At 59.2% G+C, this 27,135-nt stretch overlaps 1 protein-coding gene across 5 annotated transcripts in view; it reads left to right on the top strand.

Annotated features, from left to right (window-relative positions):
* The first annotated feature begins 1,825 nt into the window (after nucleotides 1-1,825).
* Kif1a (kinesin family member 1A) overlaps nucleotides 1,826-27,135 on the top strand; it is a 50,626-nt gene continuing 25,316 nt past the window's right edge. For all 5 annotated transcript variants that reach the window (XM_023722111.1, XM_004637363.3, XM_012516040.2 and 2 more), the window contains exons 1-24: nucleotides 1,826-1,991; nucleotides 5,030-5,106; nucleotides 5,784-5,963; nucleotides 6,512-6,577; nucleotides 6,904-7,082; nucleotides 7,928-8,039; nucleotides 9,097-9,174; nucleotides 9,692-9,757; nucleotides 10,372-10,389; nucleotides 11,206-11,281; nucleotides 13,909-13,987; nucleotides 14,564-14,706; nucleotides 16,147-16,280; nucleotides 16,738-16,817; nucleotides 16,952-17,027; nucleotides 17,610-17,689; nucleotides 17,904-18,010; nucleotides 18,826-18,909; nucleotides 20,432-20,612; nucleotides 20,697-20,769; nucleotides 20,884-20,980; nucleotides 21,657-21,805; nucleotides 22,013-22,191; nucleotides 23,459-23,596. In XM_023722111.1, coding sequence (XP_023577879.1) covers nucleotides 1,886-1,991; nucleotides 5,030-5,106; nucleotides 5,784-5,963; nucleotides 6,512-6,577; nucleotides 6,904-7,082; nucleotides 7,928-8,039; nucleotides 9,097-9,174; nucleotides 9,692-9,757; nucleotides 10,372-10,389; nucleotides 11,206-11,281; nucleotides 13,909-13,987; nucleotides 14,564-14,706; nucleotides 16,147-16,280; nucleotides 16,738-16,817; nucleotides 16,952-17,027; nucleotides 17,610-17,689; nucleotides 17,904-18,010; nucleotides 18,826-18,909; nucleotides 20,432-20,612; nucleotides 20,697-20,769; nucleotides 20,884-20,980; nucleotides 21,657-21,805; nucleotides 22,013-22,191; nucleotides 23,459-23,596 — 2,558 coding nt within the window. In that variant the 5' untranslated portion in view covers nucleotides 1,826-1,885. The remainder of the gene's footprint in view (nucleotides 1,992-5,029; nucleotides 5,107-5,783; nucleotides 5,964-6,511; nucleotides 6,578-6,903; nucleotides 7,083-7,927; nucleotides 8,040-9,096; nucleotides 9,175-9,691; nucleotides 9,758-10,371; nucleotides 10,390-11,205; nucleotides 11,282-13,908; nucleotides 13,988-14,563; nucleotides 14,707-16,146; nucleotides 16,281-16,737; nucleotides 16,818-16,951; nucleotides 17,028-17,609; nucleotides 17,690-17,903; nucleotides 18,011-18,825; nucleotides 18,910-20,431; nucleotides 20,613-20,696; nucleotides 20,770-20,883; nucleotides 20,981-21,656; nucleotides 21,806-22,012; nucleotides 22,192-23,458; nucleotides 23,597-27,135) is intronic.

Raw genomic sequence — 27,135 nt, 5'->3', positions numbered from 1 at the left:
GGGGGCTTGCAGGTCTGGCTTGCTGTGTCATGCTGTGTGAGGGGCTTTCCTGGAGAACCCGAGCTCCAGTCTGGTTCTATAGCTCCTGGTGTTGTGGCGACCTGCAGGCTTCCCAGGTTCCTGCTTGACTTTGAGAAGCCTGCAGCTCATCCCTTAGACCCTGGCTGAGAGGCTTAGACCCTAGCAGACATCTGAGCTGCCCATTTCTTCACTTAGAGCCCCCTCTTATGCTTAGTTCTCCCCAGCAAGTTCTGCAGGTTCCTCGGCAACCGCCTACGCCTGGGAAGACTGAGGATCCTGGCCTCTGTGCCCGGAATGCAGACACTGGGAGAGTGCGCGGGAGCGCTGCCTCCACCGCACAGCCTGCTCGGCTCTTGCAGCTCCAGGGCTCTGGCTCCCACAGGCAAAATTTACCCTTCTGCCAGTGTCCCTGGTGGCCCCAGCCTGCCACTGCCCACCCCTGGGCCTGAGGTCCTTCCTTCTGTTTGCCAGCTTCCTGTTAGCCTCTCCGCTGTCCCAGAGCGATGAACAGAGCCCCTGTGTGTTCCTGCAATGCTCTTAAGGAGAGTTCTTGCCTTCTCTGCAGCAGGGAGCAGTCACTCGTCCTGCGCCAGCCCAACCCAGCCTCCCGGCACCCTTCACAGTATGTGTGCTTGTACACGTGTCTGGCTGTGGCTGTCCCTGTTCTGGAGAGCGGGTGTCATTTCTGGGCTTTGGCGGGCTTGGTACCCAGGAAGCCTACACTCCCTGGAGGGGCATCCAGTTCCGGTCCAGGGGCTCCCCGTGGTCCTGGGAGTGCTGAGCACTGGCCGGCAGGGTCTGGGGTCGAGACCCTGTGTCTGTACTGGCCCAGGTTGGGCCTGTGCTATACTCCTCATGGCTCCCTCAGTCCTGTGCCATGGTCACAGATGGGGCAGGACACTAGGAAGGGGGCCGTTCCAAGGGTGGCTGCAGTTCAAGGATTGTGAGGCAGGATGCGATGGAGCTCCATGTGTGAGGGGCTTCAGAGCCTGCCCTTGGCCTTTGCTTTGTTGGCTGCCCCTGGGTGGGGATGCAGCTCAGCACACAGTGGATGCCAGGTCAATCTGAGATAGCAATAGCAGATGCCCCAAGAGGTCTGCTGTAGGCTGGGCTGCATGAATGCTGCCTGCTAGAGGCCTGGCCGCTGCCACACCTCACACCCTGTGCCTGGGGCCTCATCCCTCAGACTCCAGGGCACTGGGGAAGCAGCTGTCGCACCCACGCTGCTGGCTGGAGAGACCCCCGTGGGGGCTGCTGCTGCACAGTTTAGGGGCGAGGTTTTAGCAGGCTACCCAGTCCTGGGACCCAGGAGGCAGATTCACCTTGGGGCAGTGGACCTCACCCTGCTATTTGGCATTTCTGTACATAGAGGCTGGGGGTGGCGTCACATACCTGAGGGACGCAGGTCTCTGACCGATGGCTCCCCGAGTTCCCTGGCTCACTGGTGCTGTGCCTGGTCATTGTTGTGGATGCCACCAATGACCACCCGAAGCCTGTGGCCCAGAGGACACTCCTCTCTGAGGGTCTGCTCGGGTGACAGGTTCATCTCGTGAAGGCCACCATAACAGCAGTCACCTGCTGTTTCTTGTGCTGGTCTCATTGAGCACTTCTCCACCTCCCTGGCCTCTGTGCTGTTGACAGTTGACGCCTCTTACTGGCTGGTCACCTTGCTGGGCAATGTCACCCGCATGCATCGGTGGGTTTCAAGGAGCAGAGAAGCCCATTGCGTGGTTTGGCCAGCAGTGGGCTTCCACAGGGCCTCTTCAGGTGCTGCTTCTAATTCCTGGTTCCTTTCTCCAAAGGTGTCTTCTGCCCTCATTGGGGCTCTGGCCACCACTGGGAGTGACCGACCCAGGCTGCAGAGATGGCCGGGGCTTCTGTGAAGGTGGCGGTGCGTGTCCGCCCCTTCAATTCCCGGGAGATGAGCCGGGACTCCAAGTGCATCATCCAGATGTCGGGCAGCACCACTAGTAAGTACTGGGGGACGTGTGCTGCTCCCTTTGCCCAGTGCCACGGGCAGGCATTGCGCCTGGCATGGGCCTGAGAGCCCGGAACCCTCCATGCCCACTGCCATGCGAGTCCTGGGGCTGCCCCTGACAGCCCTCTCAAAAGCGCCTGCTTCACAGAGGGCCCAGGGCCAGAAGTCAGCAATCAGGCCTGGTGCCACACTGCCCTCTGCTCCCTTTGTTATCACAGGCCTCTCTGCTTCTGGGTTTCCATGTGGCCTCCCTGTAAGGACCCTGGATGCTACCTGAATCCAGAGCAGCCTCATGCAAACCACTGATCACATCTTGTGTTTTGTTCTGTTTTTGTGGTACTAGAGATCAAACCGAGGGCCTGTGCATGGAACTATGTCCCCAGCCATGTTTTTTATTTTTTATTTTGAGACAGTCTTGCTAAGTTGCCATTTTAAACTTATGATCCTCCTGCCTCAGCTTCTGAGAGTGCCGGGGTACGGTTTTGAGGAGACTAGTTAACTCCACGCACACAGTTTCTGGGCTAGCTCCTCCCTTGCCCATCCTTTCTCTGTTTCCCCTTGTGAGCAGCCCAGACCCCACCCCCTCCTGAGCAGCAGAACTTGCCTGCCAGGGGAGGGAGAAAGGGAACCGGCTTCAGAGTCCCTAATGTCTTCCACTAGACAGGGTCCTCGTTGCCTTGCAGCAAGGTGCGCACGCGGGGCACCCAGCCGCCTCTGTGCCTGCTCCTCGCTCTCCCCTGCAGGCTTGGATCCCAGCGCTGTAGCAGCTCAAGCCTGCTTCAGGATCCTCCACAAACTTGTCCCGCATCTGGGCTATCTGTGCTGGCAAATGTCTGGCCTGAGGCTCGCAGACTGTGTCTTGGGTGAAGACCAGCAGGCACCTTGGTCTGTGGCTGGTGGACTCAGTGTGCACCTGGGTCTTGTGTTGCTGCCAACCTGTGCTGTGGTAGCAAGCAAAGGGACACAGGAAGTTGGCAGGGCCTTACCTACCCATGATGCCAGGCCTGCATGGACTCCAAGCCTGTGGGTCCCGGACTTGCACAGGCTGCCTGGGGCAGGACCTTCCGCTCTGCAGACAAGGCTGCCCAGATGTCACTTACACCTACTGGGGACCAGTGAGGCGGGGGGGCATGAGACACCTCAAGGCCCCACAGTCTTGTACCCTCACTCTGTGAGAAGCCTCAGATCCTGCAGCCTGAGCCAGCTGGGGTGCCTAGTGGGTACTCCTGCCGCAGACCCAGGGCTGGCCCAGGCATCAGTGGTGGCCATGTATGGCTTTCCTCTCTGTAGCCCACATCCTGGCTTATGGAAGGACAAACTTTGGAACTTCTAGAAGCCCATCCTCAGCTCTGGGTGCTGGCTGTTGATGGGTCCCCCAGCCACCCCAGAGAACCAGTCTGATGAGGGCCCACTTGCTCCCAGCTCTCTTGCTGGTACCCTTGGCTGGTACCCTCAATTTTGCTAGCTCTGCTGCAGGGTTCTCCCAGTTCTGGTCACTTCTTTTTTTTTTTTTTTTTTTGGCGGAATCGGGGATTGAACTCAGGCCTTTACGCTTGCCAGGGAAGCGCTTATTCCACTGAGCCATCTCCCCGGCCAGTTCTGGTCACTTCTAAGGCCTTGGCAACATAGGAAACCCTGGGTGCCCCGTCCCTGATTCTGCTGGGCAGGGAGACTTGGGACCTGGGCGCTGCCTAGCGGGGTCACAGCCAGGACTGGACTCACCCCATGCCCACCCTTACCTGAGGTGTCAAGGAGATGGGCAGGGATGGTGGGGAGATGGAGCTGTCACAAACCAAGTACCTGCAGGTGACAGCAGCTGCTGTCCCACAGCCTAGAGATTAGGGTGGAGATCTGGCTGCCTTCAGAGCAGAGGGAGGCTGGGGGGCTCCCAGGGTCTTGTGGCTGAAATCTGAGGCCCTGTCCCACCCTGTACATGCCAACATGTCTCCCTGAGCCCTTGAATGGTTGGGGTGCTCTGGTCTCTCCTGTTTCATGTTAACCTACACACATGTCCCTGTGAGGCCCCCACCTTCAGGGCCTCTTCCAACCCTGTCACCTGAGGTCCCACTTCCAGATCCCACGAGCCGCAGTCTGAGGACAGGGCTGTGTCCTCTGGCTCTGTTGCCAGGCAGTCGTCCTCTCCCCAGCCCTGGGTGCACCTGGACGCTCAAACGCAGGGGGCGCTGCTGAGCCAACTGCATTTCCCTCCAGCGCAGTGCCGTCTCTCCCACTGAGTGGCTGTCTCTCCCACTGAGTGGCTGTCTGGTGCAGGCCTCCTCTGTGTCTTGCCTTGGAAGGGCCAAGCTCTGGGCACGGCGGGAGCAGGGCAGGAAGGCGTGGGGGCCTTGGGGTGTGGCCTGGTAGTGGCCCAATTTCCCCTGCCTTACTCCTGGAACTCCTGCTGGGGACACTGTTGAGGGAAGCACCCCCAGAGGGCCCCACTATCTCTGGGAAGAGCATCTGCCTGCCCCCGGACTGCCACAGCCCCTTTCGGGTGGGAAGTGCAGGTGAAAAGCCAGACCTGGGAAACACTGAGCTCCAGTGTGACAATGAGGAGACCGTTTCCTCACTGGAGCTTGGGACCCTATCTGGAATGACTGAGGGTGCTTCCAGTCACCCACAGACCCCCAAGTTGGGATTGGGAGGGGAACTAACAGGTAGGTACCAGGGTAATCCCCCCATGTGCCCCTGGCAGCTTGAGCCGGTGACCCCTCCAAGCTTAGTATGGGGACTACCTGCGGGAGGGCCTGGCCTCAGTTTCAAGAAAGAATGGCCTGGGCAGATGCAGCTGGAACTCAGTTCAGGACTCTGTGCAGGCTGGCATGGCCTCGGGCACCTGTGGGAGCAGAGTCCACCACAAAGAGGGCAGAGACAGCTGCCCCTGGAAGCACAGCTCTGGTACCCTCTAGCTGGGGGTTGGGCCCTCCTGGAGCCAGAGGCCTAAGGACCTGGCTTCTTGCCTGGAGTGCAGTCTCTGGCTGGCTGGGTCCCTGACTTGTGCTAACGCTCTTGCTGTGTCCCCTCCCGCAGCCATCGTCAACCCCAAGCAGCCCAAGGAGACGCCCAAGAGCTTCAGCTTTGACTACTCCTACTGGTCACATACCTCAGTGAGTCTGTCCACTGGGAGGCCCCCCACGTCCTTGGCCTCCATGTGTCACAGTGTCCTCTGAACAGAGTGACAACCACCCTGGTTCCTGTAGGGAACCTGGAGCTGACACCCATGCTTCAGGGCTAGGGATACGTCCTCATGCCGCAAACCCCAAACTCAGGAGCCCACAGCTGAGCCCAGGGGATGGCCCTCCTGGCCCACATCAGTGTCCACTGACCCCTGCCCTGTCCATCACTCTGGGGGTCCTTCTAAAACCCTCAGCACTGCCTACCCAATGCCCATGTTACCCACACATCTCCAAGCACGTGGCCCCCACTTCTGACTTACATCTGATCTGACTTCAGGATGACCCTGCCTAAAGTGTCCCCTGCTCTCAGGTCAGCATCCAGACACCATCGTCTAGCTTGTGGGGCCTTGGGCCTCTAGGCCCAGCCTCCTCTCCAGTCCCTGCTCTTATGGGCCCGGCTACGGACACCCTGGCTGGCTCTGTGCTGGTCGGCCTCCTGGGCTCTTCCTATCCATCCCAGCTGCTCCCCATCCTTCACTGTGACCCACGAGCCCTACCCAGGCAGGACTGGGGGGCAGGCTCCTCTCCTCCGTGGGGGCCGAGCTCCCAGCCCAGACTGCAGTGTTGGGGCCAGGAGCCTGCTGCAGCCACACCTCTCCCACCCTCAGCCCGAGGACATCAACTATGCCTCGCAGAAGCAGGTATACCGTGACATTGGGGAGGAGATGCTGCAGCATGCCTTCGAGGGCTACAACGTGTGCATCTTCGCCTACGGGCAGACGGGGGCTGGCAAGTCCTACACTATGATGGGCAAGCAGGAGAAGGACCAGCAGGGCATCATCCCCCAGGCATGCACATGGCTCACGGGAGGGAGGGAGGGAGGGAGGGAGGAAGGGAGAGAGGGAGGGAGGGAGGGAGGGCGTGGCATGGGCCAAGTTTGGGGGTGGCCGCAAGGGCCTGGGCCCTGCATGGGGTGACTTGGTGCTTTAGGGGCTGTGAGGGCTAGCCTAGGACACCCCGGCACTGAGTCACAAGCCTGGGGTAATGTCACAAGCCTGAGGCCCTGCCCTCCCCACCCCTACCTGGCAGGTTTCTACCCTCGAGCTGCTCACTGCCCAGCACCCAGCTGCCCAAAGCAGGAAGAATGTGGGGTCCTCGTGAGACAGTGCCCCCGCCCCCAGCAGATAATGACAGGGTGACACCAGATGACCCATAGGAAAGGTCATATGCTGGCGGGAACCAGGGTTAGCAAATGTGTCCCTGGCTGCAGCCCCTCCTGGTTCCTCTGTGTGGCACCTGCACTGTGAAGTTCTGACAGGATCCTGGGTGCCCATGGTGCCACAGGGGAGGAGGTCACTGGGCCTTTTTCACTGATCATGTGCCCCTGTCATCACAGCTCTGTGAAGACCTCTTCTCTCGGATCAATGACACGACCAATGACAACATGTCCTACTCCGTGGAGGTAGGCCTGCTGACTGTCTATGCTCTAGCTGGGCCCTCCTGTGGCCCTGCAAGACTGGCAGGCCTGCTGTGCAGGGCCTGGAGCCTCCCAGGGCATGGGGAGAAGGGGTTGGCATGGGTGGAGCACCTGTCCTGTGCCTAGTTTACCTCCAAGCTGTGGGGTCTGGGTGACCATGGGCAGGCGCTGCTGGGTGTGACCAGAGGAGAGCCAGCAAGGGGACACATATAAACCCTGTGCTCACATGGAGCTCCCAGGCTCCCCTCAGTGCCCCAGCCCATTGCCAGCCATGTGCCACCCATGCATCCCTCATGGCCTCCACCCCACAGGTCAGCTACATGGAGATCTACTGTGAGCGCGTTCGTGACCTCCTGAACCCCAAAAACAAGGGCAACCTGCGTGTGAGGGAGCACCCCCTGCTGGGCCCCTATGTGGAGGATCTCTCCAAGCTGGCTGTCACTTCCTACAATGACATTCAGGATCTCATGGACTCAGGGAACAAGGCCAGGTGTGTAGGGGCAACTCATCAGCCGCCTCCAGTCTCCACTGGCCTGATCCTTAGGGTGTCTGCAGGTTTCCTGATGGGTTTGGTGGTCCCCTGAGAAGGTGTGAGCCTGAGGTGTGAATCAGGAGGGCATGTGTCACCCTGAGAGGCTTTGGGCCCCTGTGTGGGGGTCACTGTCACCACCATCAGAGCTGTTCTTTCAAAGGGCATTGCCTCTGTCTGTGGGATGAAGTAGGGTGAGCAGTGGCTGCCCCCTGTTGGGAAGGAGTGTGGCAGATCTGCCAGGCCCAGGGACCTGAGTATGAGGGCCAGCGGGCAGGAATGGGCTGGCAGGAAAGTGTGCACCTCCCTCGGCCACCACTACCTCGGGCTTCTCCCTAGGTTGTCATGGCAGCAATTAGCCTGTGCCACTCATGGACTCTAGGGAGGGTAAGGTGACCACACATGCCACCCTGAGCTTCTGAGTAGTGTTTGTGGAGGGTCCAAAGCCACTGTGGCAGCCCTGGCGCATTCTTCCTGGCATGGCCTCTGAAAGTCCCTGTGGGTCTCTGCAAGGCCCCAGGCCACACACACAGTGAGCTTGGTCTCAGGGAGGTTTTTGAACATTCCAGTAGCACCCCTTTGGGTTCTGTCCCTGATATGACCATGCTGTTGACCTGTCACCTGCAGACTGGGGACCTCAGTGGGGGACTGGCAGAGGCCATGCTGGCAGAGGAGGCATAGCCATCCCCAGGTCAGGCAGAGCAGCCCTAAGGGCTGGAACTCTGAGGCCTGATGACCTGGTGCACGAGTTAGCAACACTGGTGCTGACTGTGGGACAAGAGTGACCTTGGGTGAATTCCTCCCAGGACTGTGGCGGCCACAAACATGAATGAGACCAGCAGCCGCTCTCATGCCGTCTTCAACATCATCTTCACCCAGAAGCGTCATGATGCCGAGACCAACATCACCACAGAGAAAGTGAGCTGGGAGGGAGTGTGGCTGGGCCTGGACCGCAAACCAGACACCAGCTCCTGGGGTGTGGTGCCTCGGCCCCAGCCTGTGCCACCTTGTGGGGGTGACCAGTCCTGCGAGGCCACCTTATCTCAGTGCCAGGGGCCGCCTGGCATGGGGGGCCTTTGGACTCCTGCTAGTGGAGCTGAAGACTGGGCTGCATCCTGCGTGCCCTGTGTGTTGCAGGACTGGAATGCAGCTAGCGTAGGCGGGGCCGGTCATGGGAGCACCCGTTGGAGAGGTCCACAGGTCCCTGGTGCTGGCTGGCAGGACAGCAGTCCCTGCCCACGCTGGGGCCTCACACTGGGTGCAAGGCCTCTGGGGGCACCAGCATCTCCGGGCACAAAGACGCCCACATGCCTCAGCATGCGAGGTGGACAGGACAGGGCTTTTCTTATATGCCAGCGTGGGGTCCCAAAGGGGCAGCTCAGCGTGCTGAGTTTCTTGTCTGTGGCTGTGCCTTTCTCTCCCCCTCTTGTCCTACTCTGAGGGCCGGGGATAATGGGATCACACTGTCCTCTTGACTGCCTTCCAGGGTGGGAGCTCCCCTCTGGGAGTGGGCAAAGTCTGTGTCAAGCACCTCAGCCTGTTGTCATTCTCCTGACTGTGACCCAGTGGACAAGGAGGAGAGGCCTAGAAGGCTGAGGAGGGCTGCAGCCAGTGAGGAGTGTCCAGTTGGAGCCAGATCAGCCAGGGCCATCGGGGCCCCATTGTGTCCGTGGCCTGTTGGATGTGTTGAGGTCCAGAGGGGCTGAACCTCCCAGGTGCTCATGGCCACCTCTGTGGGTCTGGGGGCAGCTGGGCTGGCCAAGCCTGTGGAATGGCCATCTGTGGAAGATGCGACAGTGACAGGCCACAGGGCACGTTCAGGGTCCTGTTGTGTGCTACACAAGGAGCAGCTAGGTGCAAGGGCATGCAGTGCTTGGCTACTTGCTGGGAACTGTGGCACAGGAGATGGGGATGGGAGGTGGCCTGGACAGGGAAGCTTTTGGGGCCGACTCCAAGGGAGCGTATGCCGTTCCAGGTGAGCAAGATCAGCCTTGTGGACCTGGCTGGGAGTGAGCGGGCTGACTCCACAGGAGCCAAGGGCACGCGCCTCAAGGTAGGGTTGCTTCTCCAGGCCCCTCAGGAACAGCAGGCCACTTTGCAGGTGGGGTAGGGTGCAGGCCAGGGCGATGGGGCAGTGCCCAGGAGCAGGGGAGACAGCTAAGGTGAACATGGACCAAGGTCCTGCTGCATGCTGACCTGGTCCTCATATGGCCCAAAGAACAGAGGCTTCCAGCTGGCCAGCATCCCCCATGGGAGCAGGAAGGGCCAGTTTCAGTTTCCTATACCTGTCTTTGATCCCTGCTATGCTCTGTGGCTGGGAAGTTGTACCAGAAAGGACATGCAGTGTGTTGCTAAGATACCCACAGAGCTGAAGAGACGCTGGGCGAATGGCAGGGCAGCTGGGTCGGCCTCAGACTGACTTCCTATTTCGACATCCCCTGCCCCTGGTGGTCCCAGAGCCTAGCAGTCAGAGCTGGGGCCCAAGCCCAGGCCACAGGGGCTGGGCCCCGGGGCCACACTTGAGTCAAAGTTTCCTGACGTCTCTTGACACCGCTGTCTTCACCACACAGGAGGGCGCCAACATCAACAAGTCCTTGACCACGCTAGGAAAGGTCATCTCGGCCCTGGCAGAAATGGTGAGTAAGCACCGGCCTCTAGCTAGGCCGATGGGATAGGCTGAGGAGGTGGTTTCTTTCCTGCTGTCTACAAGGCCAGGAGTTGCACACCTGGGCTGGGGCACCATCTCTGGTGAGGTGCTGGAATACACAAGAAAGCTGGAGATGGGGAGGGTCATGGGGCTAAAGATGGGTAGCTGCATTTGTACTCCCCGGAGCCTCAGTTTCCCCACCTGTAAATGAGGATGTGCATCTTCCTCATGGGACCCTTTTGAGAATCAGCATGGGCTATGGTGAGCAGGGTGGTGGTCAGCTCTGCCCTCTGCTGGCCCAACCCAGGCCAAGCCAGGCTGCAGACAGGGAAGGGTAACACACTCCACCTGCTGCAGTCTGAATCTTTCGGGTGTTGGAGGACCGGTGTGTGACAGCACCTGAGAGCTCACATAGCCACCCGACCTCCTGGAGGGCCAGCTCAGGCTGGCCATCCACGGCTGGGCAGTGTGTGCTGGACCTCTGGTACAGGTCTGGGCCTCGGCCTGTGTCTCTGTCCTTTGGGGCCAGTCTGTTCCTCACCCCACACCCTGGGCACAGCCTCACTCCAGGGCCTCAGATGCTTTCTGTCTTTCTGTTTTCAGGACTCTGGACCCAACAAGGTGAGCTTCCTTTACCCCTGGGGAAGGGCCTGGGAGGGTCCCCTTGGCTAGGCTCCCACAGGAGCACTGGTGCTGCGCCCTCAGTTTCACACCTACCACCCTGGGGACTGCACGGGTGCCTGTTTTCTCAGTGCACCATGGGGGTAGGGTAGTCTGCAGACAGGAAAAGGGAAAGGAGAAATCCTTAGCTAAGGGTTAGAATGGATTCTGTGAAGGAAAGTGGTTATGAAAGTGACCCTAAGCGAGACAGTCTGAGTGGACAGGAAGGCCTTATGGAAGGGGTGGCCTGAAGTAGAGACCCGAGGACCTGGCTCCTCCGAGGAGTGGGCAGAGGCCAGCCAGGAGCCAGTGTGAGGTGCGAAAGGTTGGTGCCTGCGGGGAGCTGTGGAGGAACTGAGAAGAACTAGGGGAAGTGTGCTAACGGTGTGCAGAATGTGTGAGAGGGGTTTGTGGAGTGGGGAACTGTGAGGTACTGGCAGACTGGGGACACGCGTGTGAGGAAGCGTGAAGGGTGTGGGGAAGTGTGTGAAGAGGGCTGAGGTCTAGGGAAAGTGGAGAAGTGAGAGAATGGGTGACTGACACACTGAGGTGGACTGTGGAGAAGTGTGTGTGTGGAATTGTGAAGTGTGTGGGGAGCTGTGCAGGAGGTAGGGCTCATGTGAGAGGAGCTGTGGTGGCCGTGGAATGCCACAGCAGACTGAGGAAAGGTGGGGATGGGAGAAGCCTAGACCACAGGACCTCTGGGAGGAATGATGGGAAACGTTAGGGAGCTGTCTGAGGAACTATGCAAGACTTGGCCCCAACCTGTCCCTACAGAACAAGAAAAAGAAGAAGACAGATTTCATCCCCTACCGAGACTCCGTGCTGACCTGGCTCCTCCGGGAAAACCTGGGTGAGGGTTCAACCGACCCTCTCCCTGAGGCTCTCATGGGATTCTGGGTGGCTCTGGTCTGCCTGCCTGGGTGCCCAGGGGTTGGGGGCCCCTCACTTTCTGCACAGGAGCCCTTCTGCAAGACCTGGGGCAGAGGTGGGCAATGAGCTAACCAAAGCAAGTTGGGGGCCAGCGTGCCTCAGGCCATCTCCAGGCACCATGGGCTCATTGATGTTAAGCAATGCACCCGAAGTCATGTATCTCTTAACATTCCCCCCCACCCCCGAAAGTATTAAATTACATAAGTGGAGGCCCCTGCTGCCCTTCCTCAGCATAACAAAAGATGACCAACACAGCCTTCTGAATGGAACTCCAGGGGGTCAGCCTCATGGATGAGCGCAGACTTGCAGGGAGTAGAAGGCTGTCCTGGGTGAGATGGTGGCAGCCGGACCACGTGGCCACCCTTTTCTGGCTCTTGTGGCCCACTGTGGCAGGGACTGGGCCTCCATGGTCAGAAAGCCCGGTCTACCTGCTGGATTTTGAGGGGCTGTGAAAATCCCCTCCTCCTTGTCTGAGACCTGAGCACAGGAAATACACGGGAAAGCCGGGCTGGCACCAGGCCTCGCGCCCACTTTGTTATTTATTTATTTATTTATTTTTGACAACTCATATAGAATTTTACTTAACAAAGTAATATGAATTTCACAGTATTTGTTGTAATACATGGTATTGTCTTACAACCAGCTATTCATATTACCAGATATTGGAAGAAGAAAAAACTGGAGCAATGTATAAGAAATTAAGAAAAGAAAAAGTACAAACAATTGAAAAAAAGGAGACAAAGCTAATTAGAGCATTGACTGCTTCTTTCTATTTCCATTTTTTTTCTTTAAAAATTTTTATTTATTTATTTATTTTGTCCTGTCAGAGGTGAATATTCTATTGGCATCTAAATACTATAAGTGTTTGAATTCAACTAAACATCTAATACTGTCTAGCAGTCTATAATATTAGTGGGTTATCCTCAGAAGTTATTGACTTGAGCCTTTTACAGCTCATCGTATTAATATGGATTTACTTTATATACCTCATTTTTATACTTTTCTACTGGATGGTTAAGACCAAGATATACCCTGTATACCCAGAATTGTAACTTTTGTATCTGATAAGGTCAGCCAAGTACTCTCAGGATTTATTCTGTAGCCCTGTACCGCACTTTGTAGATCCTTTTGTCAGCGTCTGACATGAGGATGAGTCACGGCCATTGCTTGACCAATTTGCTCTCTGTGAAAGCTTGAGAAAATGTTTTTTCTCTCCATGTGACTCTCCCCAGGCTCACTTTAGATCCTCGAACACATTCCTCTGTGGCTCCATAATCTTCTTGATCAGAAAATTTGGAGCACAACTGAGTTGCATGTTGTTACAGTACAGGTTCTCCTATGTCCCGAGTCTTCACTGACCTTGAAAGGCTAGGGCCAAAATGTTGACTGACCTTGCAGCCCTTCCTTTTCTCCAAATTTTGATCTGCTAACTTAGTTTGTTAAACCTCCAGAAGAGAAGCTAATTATTAACCTGCAATATATGCAGTATGGTTTACCCTATCTGTAGAAATATCAGACATTTTGGCATATCCTGGAACAGGTGTTTTCCATCAGATATTGATATGTTGAACTTTAAGTTCTTACAGAATATGAAGGAAAAATAATTTTATAAAAGTAGAAATAAGCATTTACATATTTTTACAAAGAAATTTAGAAACCTAGTCATATACGGAATTGTAAGTCCTTATATTAGGGAGATAATACGATATTTACAGATGTGGGTCTGGTTTATTTCTCGCGCCCACTTTGATGCCCCTCACCGCTGTCCTCAAGGACCTCCCTGCAAGGTTGCTGATGCCCAGCTGAGTCCCAGGCTGGCCCCAGAGACTTCTGGCTCTCCTAGCTCTGCCCCACGACCAGCCAGGCCACGCCCACGCAGGCCTCACAGATGCAGGCTGCCAGCTTGGCGCCCACCAAGACAGAACAGTAGTGTTGCAGGAACACTGTCTCTTTCCCTGAGATGTGGCTGGGGCACAGGCCTCCCCCACAGGGCCAGGCCCACAGAACCTGTTGTGAGGCCTGCAGGACCCCATTAGGGCCTTCAGTCTGTAGGGACTCACAGGGCACCGCTCCCAGGGAGATCCTGGAGAGGGAGCATGCACAGCCATCAGTTGCAGCTTGGGGCACAGAGGTGGCACCTGATGGCTGGACAGGGTCCATGGGGACCTGGTGAGGCCTGTCTTAGCCTCCAGAGAGTAAGGAAGCCACTGGTGTTGGGGAAGCTGGTGTTAAGAACTGAGAAAGATGTTTCAGATGAGAGTGGTGAAAACGTGTGAGACAGAGCAGCCCTTATTCTACAGAAAATGCCGTGGAGCCCTCCATAGTCTGCTGCTTTGCTACAGGGAAGGGGTGGCTTCAGGTGTGACCAGAGAAATGAGGGTGAAGGGGCAGCAGGGAGGGGCAGCCCCGCTGTGTGTGGGCACCCTGTGGGCCTGAGCTGGTGCCCCTCTGGGCTCAGAATCCCCATCTGGAGTGCAGCTGGGGTGGAGGTGGGAAGAGCCAGACCTGAGCCTGGGACCCTCGCAGATCCTGGTGGTCTCCCTACAGGTGGCAACTCCAGGACAGCGATGGTGGCAGCCCTGAGTCCTGCAGACATCAACTATGACGAGACCCTCAGCACGCTGAGGTGCGTCCTTCAGGGACCCTGCTCCCCCCTGCAGGAAGGGACTTAGGAGCTCCAGTGGGCTGCCTTGGAGGCTTCCCTGAAACTGTGGGGCTGGAGGAGACTGTCTGGGCTCCTGGGCTTTGTGGACCACTCTCCCTGCCACTCTGGGTGTTCTCTGGGACTGCAGGTGGCCCAGCGCCCCATGGGGCCAGGGTGGAAGAGCTGTGCTGCTGGCCAGGGGAGCCAGGGCTTTGAGGGCAAAGGGGACTCCAGTGTGCCTTCAGGGACCCTGAGTGGGGTCACAGAGGTGTTCTCATTGTTGGGCTTGCTGGACTCTGGCTCCTTTGAGCTCGCACTCAGGTGCGTGGCCTGTGTCTGCTGACACCTGGGCCTCAGTGTCCTCAAGTACACTGTGGGACACGCTGGTGGGCCCCACCTGAGGTTCTCTAGGTCAGTGGCATCAGAGAACATCCACAGAGCCCATGGTGGGGGGATGTCTCATGGTGCCTGCCCAGGCTCACTCCCAGACAGGGCACTGGGCGCCCTCAGCCTGGGCACGGGCTTGCCCCCCAGCCCACACACCCTCTGGCTGCCCAGGTATGCTGACCGGGCCAAGCAGATCCGCTGTAATGCCATCATCAATGAGGACCCCAACAACAAGCTGATCCGAGAGCTGAAGGATGAGGTGACCCGACTTCGGGACCTGCTGTACGCCCAGGGTCTCGGTGACATCACAGACAGTGAGTGCACCACTGCTGCCTGTCAGTGTTCTGGGCCGAGGCTCAAGACTCGTGGGGTCTCAAATCCTCCCTCCTGCTACCCCGCTCACCAGCTAGGACCTGGCCTGGGGGAGGGGAGGGGAAGCCCTCAGGTTCCTGTACCTGCCCCGCCCAGTTCCTGGTGTGGCTCAGGGGCTCCTTGTGGGCGGGAGGTTGCATCTTCTGGCCTTGGCCCGGGTGGAGCTGGCTGGCCCTGGTTTTGAGCTGGCCCAAGCAGGCCAGTGTGGCTTCCTTGTGCTGGGGGATTGGCAGGCCCTGTCCCCATGCTGAAGACCTCCAGAACCTGCCTGTGCCACCCGCCTGTCCACATGGGCTGGGCGCGCCGACCCTCTGGACCCAAGCCTGCTCTTCTGTTTCTCTGTCTCTCTCCCCACGCCTACCCTCCCTGTAGCCAACACTGTGCCCGGAGGACCCAAATGTGTGTATTCCCCCACTGCTGCTCCGCACGGCTTCTGCCTGGCTGCAGGGGCACAGGGCAGCCAGGGTGGGCGGGTTCTTGGTTCCCTCCTTGGAGTGGCAGTATTGGTGACCTCACTCTGAATCCATTCCTGTCCATGTGGAAACTGAGACAAAGAATGAGGGGGTGCAGCTTGGCCTTTTTGGGTCCTGCAATGGTTGAGGTCAGACCTTTGACTCTGCATTGGGAGTCCTGGAAAGGCCAATACCCAATGGCCAAAGGCCACCCCACCCAGGCTGCTGGCTCTGGCCACCTCTGCTGGCTGCCTGTCCACCTGCGCCCATGCTGGGCCTGGTCCACACGCTCTGATGGTGCTGCCAAGTCCTGCCTGGCTCCACATTTCCTTGGTGTGGGGCTGCTCCTTGGACCCAGTCCCCTTGGTCTCCCTGGTGCCAGTGCTGCCCTGTGCTGGCTGCTGCTGTCTATCTGCTTCTATGGGGAGGGGCTAGGCACCCACCTGGTGCCACCACTCCCACGGGGTAGGGCCCTGGATGGTGGAGGACAGGGTGTACCCTTAGGGGTCTTCTGCTCCCCTCCTCCTCCATGCAGTCTGCCTAGCTTGGCTGGATGGTTAGTACAGCCCTGCCTGCCCCACAGCTCAGGACAGGCAGGTGGTGGGGCCTGAGGCACACTACACTCTTGGGCCCCAGGAGTGGGAGGGCAGAGTGGAGCCTGTGGGGTGCAGAGGGCTGGCCCATGGGCGATGCTGTGGGGAGCAAGGGACAACAAGGCCTTGCATGCGCTTGTCCTGCCCCGGCGCTGTCGCAGAGCTTGGTTTGCCTTTCTGGCCTCCTGGCCCGACACCTGTCTTCCCAACTGTCTCTCTTCTCTCCCTCCCACCTGTCTGTCCGCCTCATCTGCCTTAGACATGTCCCATCTTGAGAACAGTAACTGCAACTGTGGTGAGGCCACCCTGAGTCCAGCCCCTGACCTTCTCTCCACAGTGACCAACGCCCTGGTGGGCATGAGCCCCTCATCCTCGCTCTCCGCCTTGTCCAGCCGTGCAGCCTCTGTGTCCAGCCTTCACGAGCGCATCTTGTTTGCCCCAGGAAGTGAGGAGGCTATCGAAAGGCTGAAGGTGAGGATCAGGCAGACCAAGGATGTTTTCAGGCCACGGGGCCAGGCACTTAGAGAGGCAGGGTGACCTTAGAGAGGAGGAAGGGCCCCTTGGAATGTCAGGCCACACCTCACCTGAGTGATGCAGCTGGGCAAGTGGCTGGCATGTGGCCCCAGTTGAGGAAGGCCTGTCCTCAGCCCACCCATGCAGGGTGTCTGAGATGTGTAGTCAGGTCCTAGCAGGGGTGGCTGTGTTTGGGCCCATGGTCTCTGGGGTGCCTGCTTCTCCTCCCCTCCTAATTGTTTTTCCTTCCCAGCCCTCGGGTGTCTGCAGACAACACCCACATCCTTGGGCTTCACTGTGGTCTTCGTCTTGGCTCCTGGATAGGTCCAGCTGTCCACATTCTTTCCTGGTATCCGAGTCTCTGTCTCCCACCTCAGTCCCCAGCGGGACCTCACTCTAGTCCCTTTTACTCCAGGAAACAGAGAAGATCATTGCTGAGCTCAATGAAACTTGGGAAGAGAAGCTGCGGCGAACTGAAGCCATCCGGATGGAGAGGTGGGTACTGGGAGAAACCGAGGTGGCTCAGGCAGGACGAGCCCTGGGGGGGATACACGCCCCCCCCCCATTGACACACAGGCCACAGTTGGGCAAGGCTGAAGGCAGCCCTGCTGACCTGCCTCTATCCCCAGGGAAGCACTGCTGGCTGAGATGGGCGTGGCCATGCGGGAGGATGGTGGCACCCTGGGTGTTTTCTCTCCCAAAAAGGTAGGAGCTGGTCCCAGTGAGTCTATGGTGCTGACCTGGTGGCTGACAAAGGGGCTCCCAGGAGGGGTGTGTGGAGCAGGGCTCTGGCCAGGGTTGGAGTGGCCTCTCTCCCTTGCAGCTGGATTTTCCTGTGCAAGGAGACCCAGGCCCTGACCCTCACAGAGGACTGCCTCCTGGCTTTGGGACATCAGATGAGTGTTTTAGTCATCTGAGGCATGGATAGGTCCCCTGAGGCTGGGATGAGATTGGCAGGCCAGGCCCAGCCTGTGGACCTAAGCTGTGTGGGTCTGGTTCCCAGAGCTGCAACCCCTGACTGGCAAGGTGGGCTGGGCCTGGGTGGGGGTGGCTTCACTCTTGGCTTTCTGGCTGGAGCAGGCTGGCGGCAGCCTGGTGAGGCTGCTCCCTGGCCGGCGTGCAGAGGTGCAAGTTCAAGGGAGAGCTGCCCCTCTCTTATCTCCTGTCCACTCTGCCGAGAGGACACTATTGGGGAGTCAGGCCTGTGGACTGGGAAGAGGTCAGGCAGGTGGTGGCGCAGGCTCCTGGCTTCCCTAGGAGAGCTGACCCTCCTGCTCCCACCCTCAGACACCACATCTGGTCAACCTGAATGAGGACCCACTGATGTCCGAGTGTCTCCTCTACTACATCAAGGATGGGGTCACCAGGTGGGAAGGAGGTCTGTCCTTCAGGCCAGGCCCTGCCCTGGGGTGGGAGTAGGGGGACTATCTTCTTCTTGCAACCGCTGAGCCTGTCTGCCAGACTCTTCCAGAGCAAGGTTATGCCCGTGGGCACCACTGGCCGCTTGGGTCACACCCTGAGTGTTTTCTGAGAGATCCAGCCAGGCCCCGCTGCAATGTTGCTGACATTCTCCTCCCCCAGGGTGGGCAGGGAGGATGCAGAGAGGCGGCAGGACATTGTCCTGAGTGGACACTTCATCAAGGAGGAGCACTGCATCTTCCGGAGTGACATGCGAGGTGGCAGTGAAGGTAGCTCAGCTGTAGCCCTGCTGATGGCCTGCCCCCGTCCCCAGTCCCCAGCCTAGCTCTGCATGCCCTGGCCAGGACGGGAGAATGTGTGTGTGTATGATACTTGAGGGATGAAAGTGCTTGGGGAAGGGTCCAGGGTCTCCTTCACCTCTATGAAGCCTGTGGGGACAGGGGAACAGAAACGTGTCTGAGGGGGGGTGGGGCGCCATGGGCAAGACAGCAAGCCCTGAGGAGTGAGTGAATAGAGAGCTATTCCGGGACAACACTGCCTGGTGGCTGTGGAGCAGCCATCTGTCCACCCTGCCTGCCCATCTCCCTCCAGAGGGTGACACTGATACTGCCTTGTTCTGTGGACCTGTGGCTTTGCGATGCTGTCACCGTCCCATAGCCCTGCCCAGGCGTCTCCTGGCATGGGTCTGGCCAGCCTCTGGCCTGCAGATCCCATGGTCCACCTTGGCTGCCTCAGAATGGTGGCCCTCAGCAGCCTTGGACAGCTGTCTTCTCCAGAATACTCCTCTCCACAGACCCCCATTTCCAAGGCACTTTCGCCGCTGCTTCTCACTCACGCCCACCTGGGTTCTGGATGGGGCTCAGGGCACCAACCTTGCCCAACATGGGCCCCTTGCCCTGAGCTGCCTGGGTCACTTCCTTGCTGTGTTGAGTCAGGCAAGGCCCCCACCCCAGCTCCTCCAAGGCCTAGACAGGGTCCTGCCAGTGGTCAGGCTGTGAGGCCAACAGGAGTGGGAGAGCCTGGGTCCAGGTGAGCTGAGCTCTGCAGTGACAAGCCCTCATGTCCCCCTCCTCTCTTCCCATAGCCGTGGTGACACTGGAGCCCTGTGAGGGTGCAGATACATATGTCAATGGCAAGAAAGTGACTGAGCCCAGCATTCTACGGTCAGGTACGGGGGGGGGGCGTGCAGGAGCTTGGGGTAGATGGCATCAGGTGAAACTGCTGTCCTTAGGCCTGTGTCACCTCTGCTGCCTGGAAAGCCCCAGTGACTCAGGATGGCAGCTCCAGCAGGGCTGGGGCCAGGGGAGTGCAAGGGGTGGAGGCTGGGCCAGTCTTGAGGTGTAGCAGATCAGTCCATTGGCTTCATCCCCCAGCAGCCAGGGCCTGATGCACACCCAGGCATATGGTGTGAAATCCTAGCCTAGGAAAGTCAGAGATGTATAGGGGCTGTCCTGAGTGACCAGGCTTCCCTGTGCTGGGGCTATAGAGACCAGGAACAGTGGGCACAGGCAATGTGCAGCTATGGTCTGTAGGCCAGAGGCGCAGCTGCAGGGCTGGGGATGTCCGACTACACAAGCACAGGCAGAGAGCCCCAGGTTCATGAATAGTGACGCAGATGCGCAGATGCAGTCAGAGGCTGAGGAGCATCAACATAAAGACGCCCAGGTAAGACTATATCAGGGAACTGCTACCTGACTGTGAGGACTGCGGGCCATGGCAAGCAGCAGGTGGAGCTCAAATGTTATCCCTACTGTTGTCAGCTGCTGCAGGTGTTGACCACCTGGACAGCATGCACTGCAAAGCTAGACCAGGTGGGATCACAAGGTGATGTAGCCAGGCCATGTTAGCAGGGAGCACTTCTTGCAGCATCAGCTGTGGTCAGATATGAGGTCTTAGTCTACCCTGGGGTCAGGGAGGCAGGGAGATGACAACAGCTACCTGATTTCCACCACTGAAGGCCTTCATCTTCTGGCTGGGCTATCAGGACTATGCCTTTGCAGGAGGAAACACCCTGAATCTGTGGGTCACATTGTCAGCTATGTGGGCCCCAGAGCTTGGGCATGATCTGAGCTGAATGGCTTGGGTTGGATTTTCTTCCCTGTGCCTGAGCCAGAGGACAGGGACACAGGGAGGCCGGGGCCCTGACCAGCTATATGTTGACCCTAGGCTGGGGTGGGGGTGGGTTGGAGGCTGAGCAAGGGTTGGGGGGGACACAAGGCCACCCAGGGAACTGGGCAGGCAGGGCAAAAACAGGCACCACCCTGGGGGTCAGTCTGTCCCCAGGGTCTTGCACTGTGATGGACCCAAGGGGAAGGCAGGGGCTGGGTGGGAGGTTCCAGATGGTGGGCTCTAGCCAAGCAGCCCCTCAGAGTCAGTTGGAGGGTGGGTTCAGCCCTGAGCACACGCTGCCTGCACTGAGCACCTCCAGAGGAGGGAGAGCAGCAGGAGTGTGGCGTGCAGGAACAGTTCCTCGTGGGGACCCCGGTGGGCACAGCTGAACCCCAGGATGGTGGGCACTGGTGCTGAGTTGGGGTGGTGAGGGATTTGGTTCAGGAAAGCACAAGCTGGCCCCGAGGTGGGGGCGCAGGTAGCTGGGCTGGAGGAGGCCCACGTGTCTGCTTCCCTCCTGCCAACACTGGAGCCCTCCTCGGACCCTCAGGATCCCAACGCTGGCCTTGCCTCCTTCCCAGGAAACCGCATCATCATGGGTAAGAGCCACGTGTTCCGGTTCAATCACCCTGAGCAGGCCCGGCAGGAGCGTGAACGTACACCCTGCGCGGAGACGCCCGCCGAGCCCGTGGACTGGGCCTTTGCACAGCGTGAGCTGCTGGAGAAGCAGGGCATCGACATGAAACAGGAGATGGAGCAGAGGTGAGCCTGGGCCGCCCGCCTGCCTTACACCCAGCCTCCCTTCCTCCCACAACCTGTTCCCTGCTCACCCACTGCGGCCTGCAGGCTCCAGGAGCTGGAGGACCAATACCGCCGGGAACGCGAAGAGGCCACCTACCTGCTGGAACAGCAAAGACTGGTGAGGACACACCGGTCACCCTGGGCTCTGGCCCCTGGGACTCCCAGCCCAGCCTCGAGCTCTAGGTCTCCTGAGTCTCCATGGTGTAGGTGACTGGGCTTTGCCTGTCTGCAGGACTACGAGAGCAAGCTGGAGGCACTGCAGAAACAGATGGAATCCAGGTACTACCCGGAGGTGGCCGAGGAGGAGGAGGAAGAGCCAGAGGATGAAGGTGAAGGGCCTTGGCCTTGGGAGCCCTGCTATCCTAGGCTGCTGCCAGGGTGCACACACACATGCACACACACACATGCTTGCACACACCCACAGGCACGCTCACATGTACACACTCACACACACGGACACATACACACTTGCATGTACACACACTCACATGCACACAACATACACACATGCCTGTGCACACATGCTGGCCTGGTAGGGGGGCTGGGACCGTGAGGTCTTGGCAAAGGCACACCGTGTAAGACCCAGGACGAGGGTGCCGTGCTTAGCCGCCTCCCCCTGGGCAGTTCCAGGGCCTCTTGAGGATGTTGCCCCAGTGCTGTCCCCTCCTTCCTGCTGCCGTATGGCCTGCAGCCAGCCCGCACTGGCCTTTCCACAGTTCAGCAGCCCTTCTGCACAGTGGGCCTTGTTTTTCCTCCTCTGCACTGGGAGTGGTGGGTGTGCCCAAGGCCCCACACAAAGCCCAGGCCTAGTGAGGGATGGGTGTCCAGAGCCTCCGCGTGGGCAGAGGGCCCTGAGCCCACCTCCCTCCCAGCCAGCTGCCCTCCCACTGGCCTTGACCTCTGCACTTCATTTGTGCACCCTGCTTGCTGGGATGCAATGTGGCCTTGAAGGTGGGCATGGTATTGGGGTTGTGGCTCCCTCGGTGAGCCATGGCCTCCCCACAGTCCAGTGGACAGAACGGGAGTGTGAGCTGGCACTGTGGGCCTTCCGCAAGTGGAAGTGGTACCAGTTCACATCACTGCGGGACCTGCTATGGGGCAACGCCATCTTCCTCAAAGAGGCCAACGCCATCAGCGTGGAGCTGAAGAAGAAGGTGAGGCCCAGGAGCATACGGCTTCATGCCATGACAGGCCTCAGCTGTGCATGATGGGCACACCCCTGCCAAACCTGGGAGACCCTGGGCTCGTGTGGGGGACGCCTGGCCTTCTGCTTCGGGAGGTGGCCGGCACAGGCGGGGCAGAGCAGAGGCCCTGGTACGGCCCCGGCCCCACAGGGCTGATGAGGCTGCCACCTGCCTCAGGTCCAGTTCCAGTTTGTCCTCCTCACGGACACGCTCTACTCCCCGCTGCCCCCGGATCTGCTGCCACCGGAGGCTGCCAAAGACCGAGAGACGCGCCCCTTCCCCCGTACTATTGTGGCTGTGGAGGTCCAGGACCAGAAGAATGGGGCCACCCACTACTGGACACTGGAGAAGCTCAGGTATGGCTGCTGGGCAGTGAGGTGGACGACCAGGCATGGCTGGGGCCTTGGAGCCAGGGGCCTGCGTGGGTGCTGCAGTCACTGCAGAGCCCCGTGTGATGGGACCGAACTCTTACCAGTGTGTTGGGGCCAGGAACACACCGACATGTTTTCTTGTGGCAAAGGGGCCTGGGCTGGGAGTACACTGCTGGGAGGGCAACATTGTGGCACCGCAAGGGGCAGGGGTAAGGCCTGGGATCAGCTGGCATCGCCAGAGAGAGCTGCCACAGGGCCTGTGCCACAGCACGGGGCACAGACGGGGCACCCACCCACCCTAGCCTGCTCCCATGCCTCGGATGCTGGGGAGGCCACAAGAGAATGGGGCCCACAAGCGCCCAGAGGGAGCCCCACTGCTGCTGAGGTACAGGGGCCTTCCCACAGCTCACCCTGCTGTGCGAGGACCTTGGGGCGGACTCTAGGGAGGGAGCTGGTGCTCGTAGCACCCAAGACACCAAGGCACAGGAGCAGAGGGCCTGGCTCTTCTCAGGGCCAGGGCTGACTGGGGGGAGGGCGTGTTGGCTGGCTGGGGGGTTCTGGCACCCTGCTGGTGTGTATGGCCATGCCTGATGGCCTGGCAGGCTCTAGGAACCAGGTGGTTTTGGGCAGGGCTGTCCCCAATCAGCGACTGGCCTCGAAGATGTCAACATCAGAGACCGGAAAGGCAAAAATACTGTTCGCACGCACATACTCTCACGACACTTTCTTGGCCAGTTCAAACATGCTTTGGCAGACACGCATGTCATGCGCATACACTCCGTCCCAGTTTGGCTCCCGAAAGACAAGGTCACCTGTGTCGAGTTTGTGAGGCCCTGTTAAAGCTGGCCCTCGAGGGTGCAGGGATTGGATCCTCAGCTGCTTGGCCTTCCCTGGAGATGCGAACTTCACATGCACTCTGTTGTCGTGTCATTCATAGCCCAGAGTGAAGTGCTCAGGGCTCCGTGAGGTGAGCCCCGGTTCCTGGCTGCCGTGGCTCCCTCCCACTCCTCCCTTTGCTTTCCAGCTGCGGTGGCCTGGACGGGTCTGGAGGGCTGTGCAGAGCGTGTGACCACCCAAGAGGGCCTCTCTAGTTGCCTGGTCTGAGGGCCTCAGAGGGTTTTCCGTCCCACAGAGGCCTGAGCCTAAGTGCCTGGACAGAGTAGGCACCGTGGACAACAGGGCCATGCCCAGCATCCAGGGGAAGAGGCGCACAAGCTGGGCGCTCCTGAGCCTGCTACCCTTGTGCCTGCAGGCAGCGCCTAGACCTGATGCGGGAGATGTATGACAGGGCTGCAGAAGTGCCCTCCAGTGTGGTCGAGGACTGTGACAACGTGGTGACCGGCGGGGACCCTTTCTACGACCGCTTCCCCTGGTTCCGACTGGTGGGCAGGTGGGCGCCTCCCCTTCCCTGGCAGAGAGAGAGGCAGTGGATGGGGAACGACCCCAGGTGCATCTGTCTTCCCCTCATGCCTCACCGTGTGCCCACAGGCCCCTTCTCTTCAGGGGCCTCAAAGGGCCTTGTCACTGCCACCCATACCCCTGTGGGCCACGTGTCTGTGTGTGTGTGTGGGGGCTCCCAGGGCAGCTGTTCCAGGTGGGAATGTGTTGACGACTGTGTCACCGAGCCTGAGAGGCTGCAGAGAACCCTGTGCCTTGGGCTCTTGTCTGGGGCCTGTGCCAGCCCCAAACCCACATGTGGTGCTCTGAGACCTCAGTGTGGCCAGCCTTTAGGGGCCTCCCACAGCCTTGGCTGTACCTGGCCAGGACCACTCGGTCACGCCTGTTGACGATTTCTAGAACCTCTAGAATCTTTCAGCTGACCACATGGGTGTCTATTTTTTGCCAAACCTGGGGACAGGGCACATTTTTGCTTCTCTGGTCTTTTAAAGCAGCATTCTTGATGGTGTGTGTCTGGTGTTGGCTGGAAACAGAAGCCCCATCCCGCCCCTCCCCGCCCTCCCGGTCCTCCTGCGAGTAGCTGGTGTTAACTTCTCTCTGTCTTGTCGTACTAACCTCAGTTCAGTCACCTCTGGCTGCAACAGCTACCCTCTTCTCAACACATGCATGAGCGAGCGCATGGCTGCTCTCACCCCCTCCCCCACCTTCTCGAGCCCCGACTCCGACGCCACCGAGCCTGCCGAGGAGCAGAGCGTGGGGGAGGAGGAGGAGGAGGAGGAGGAGGAGGAGGAGGACCTGGAGGACGACGTCTTTCTGGAGCGCGCGCTGTGCGACGGCCGGGACCCGTTTTACGACCGGTCCCCCCTGTTCAGTGTAGTAGGAAGGTTGGTGAGGTTGAGGAGCGCGTGCTGGGAAGGAACCAGCTCTTTTGCACGGGAGCACTGCTGTGGGCACCGTGGTGATCAGGGCAAGACCCCGGGCCCTCCCGGCGGGGCAGGCTGAGGGCCAGCCTCTTGCCGAAGCTGGGGAGCCTCAGGTTCCCCGAGTCCCATCACAGGGCAGAACTGGTCCAAGTACAGAGGGCGACACCCAGGTGGACCACACAGCTGGGAGCTGTTTCTGGGCAGGTGGCCGTTGCTGTGAAGTGGAGGCCACGGAAACACGAGCAGTGGCTGTGGTTTCAGCCTGACACTGCCTCCCTAGGCAGCCCGGGGCCATCTGAGAGGTGAGGCCCTATCCATCTCTTGTTCTGAGGGCCAACTTTGCCTTCACTGTCCACAGCTGGGGTGCACTCAGCACCCCTCTACTCTGGGGACAGGACAGGCTTGGGTCCCTCTACTGCCTCTCTCTGGAGGTGAGGCCAAGCCACCTCGACCTGTCTGGGCACCATGACGAGAGATATGGCAGCGGCCCAAGGGCCTGCAGAATGCTTTCCACAGAGCAGGGCTGGTTATCACATCCACCAGGCAGGTGAGAGAGGCCAGGGTCATGAGGTGAAACAGGCCACAGGAGATCTAGACTTGGGGTGCTGTCCTGCAGACAGATTCGGCAAATAGAGCCACTGTTCCTGACTTTATTACCCTACAGGAAGGGCAGGACAGGGAAAGCTCTGGCCACGAAGGATGGCAGTATCTGAAGAGGCGTGAGTTTTAACTCTTGCTGTTCTCTGTGGAATTCAAGATGGCTTCTTGGAGCAGGAAGTAGAAGCTTCCAGAGTCTTGACCTGGGGCACCCGCACTGAAGCCTTACACAGCACAGGGTTGTGTGGCCCCTCATCCTGAAGAGAAGGCGTGGGAGGCCAGGTGCACATCGGGACCTGCTCTGGTTAGCTCCCCCAGCTGGTACCAGGCTGGGTTAGGTGTCACGAGCCAGCCTGCTGGTGTTCCTCTGAGATGCCCCTATCTGGACTTGGATTCTGCAGGACTCAGGCAAGAGGTGCAGAGCCAGGCATAGTCCAAAGCTTCATTACCACGCCCCAGCTGTAGGACCAGGTCTCCCACCTGTGTGGCCGGGAGAGGTTCCGGGTGTCAGGTGGGCGAGGGGTCAGGACATGTGGGGGCGAGAACAGCACAGGGAATGGGGTGTGGGCTCTGCAGTCTCAGCCGGAAAGAGCTGGGTCCTTCCGATGTTTTTCTCCCTCTTGTGGATTTGAGATTTCACAAAACTCCCAAACCGACCAGAAGTTCCCCATAAGAGGCCGGTCCCAGCTCAGGGTGGCCTGTGGTGGGCTCCAGCTAGCATCACCCTGGTCTTTTTGGTTTGGCAAGAATTGGCTTCTCCGCGCAGCAGCTGTGCAGGCCCGGCCGGGAAGGACCTCCACTGATTTTCCCATATCCTTCTGGTAGCTCCTGGCTCTCTCCAAAGCTTCAGCGAAATTGGGGTGTCCACTCTTGCCCCCTGGAAAGGCTCCCTGGGTCCCAGCATGCGTCTTTGCTCCTCACCAATCTGTGGTTAGCGCTGCCTCCTCCCTCCTGCCCGCCGCTGTCTGCTCTGCCCTCATGTGCTCCCCAGCATTTCAGTCTGCTTCAAGGCCCCTCAGCTGCGGGGTTCCAGGTGATGGGGAAGGCTGGAGGCTGGGCATCTGCTGCCCAGGCTGAGGAGGGGCCGGGGTCTCTGTTTTGCACCGCCTGTGTTACATGGGGCCCAGGTGCTGCAGAGAGTGTAAGAGCTGGGTACCTGGGGCGAGGAGTCAGCCTTGAGCACCATCTAGGGCAGGGAGGACAAAGGTGGCCCTGGAAGTAGGCTGTGCCTCATCAGCTGTGCCGCTTGGGCTCCTCAGCTCTGTCAGGCCTCTGGGCCTGGATCACTCAGCCTCATGGACATCATGGCCACAGGTGGTATCTGCGGTCCACAGAGCAGCTGGGTGTCTTGAGGCCAGGCTGTGTAGTGGCCACTACGGTGGCTTGTACCATGGCAGGTTGTCTGTGGCACATGGAGGGGTGTCCCCACGGGGCCTGCAGCCTGCACCATCTGGCCTGTGGCCTCATCCTGCAGTGTGTTAGCCAAGTGGGCCCTGCGTGGGAGGTGGAAGCGGTCTTCTCAGCTTGGTCTGCAGCACCCTCGGAGACCAGTGCTGCCCTGGAGTAGGGGCTGGGCTGCTGAGGTCCCTGCTGGCTGAAAGAGACCACTGCTGCCACCCAGTGGACCAGGCCCAGGGCTGCAGTGGGCAGCGCAGCCAGTGAGCTCCTTCACCTTCTCCAACAGTGGGCACCAGGTCGAGCCAGCCTCCCATCGGGTGCCCAGGGCCCATGAATGCCAGTCTCCCATCCGGGTGCCCAGGGCCCATGAATGCCATGAGAATATGCTGCTCTGCCTGGAACAGGTGATGAGGTTCAGAAAATTGGGGAGGCTTTGCTGAAGCCACTAGGGACTTCTTCGCTGTAGAACCCCAGTCCCCAGCCAGAAAGTCACAGAGCCCCCACCCTGTGCACTGACCTCTGGCGCAGCCCATGTCTGATGTGGCAGTGTGTGGTGGCTGCTGGCCTCTGGCGCAGCCCGTGTCTGATGTGGCAGTGTGTGGTGGCTGCTGGC

The sequence above is a fragment of the Octodon degus genome, unplaced genomic scaffold (assembly GCF_000260255.1).
Source record: "Octodon degus isolate 3935 unplaced genomic scaffold, OctDeg1.0 scaffold00089, whole genome shotgun sequence".
Classification (NCBI taxonomy): Eukaryota; Metazoa; Chordata; class Mammalia; order Rodentia; family Octodontidae; genus Octodon; species Octodon degus.
The sequence above is the reverse complement of the archived record's forward strand: the minus strand, read 5'-3'. Positions and strand labels throughout refer to the sequence as shown.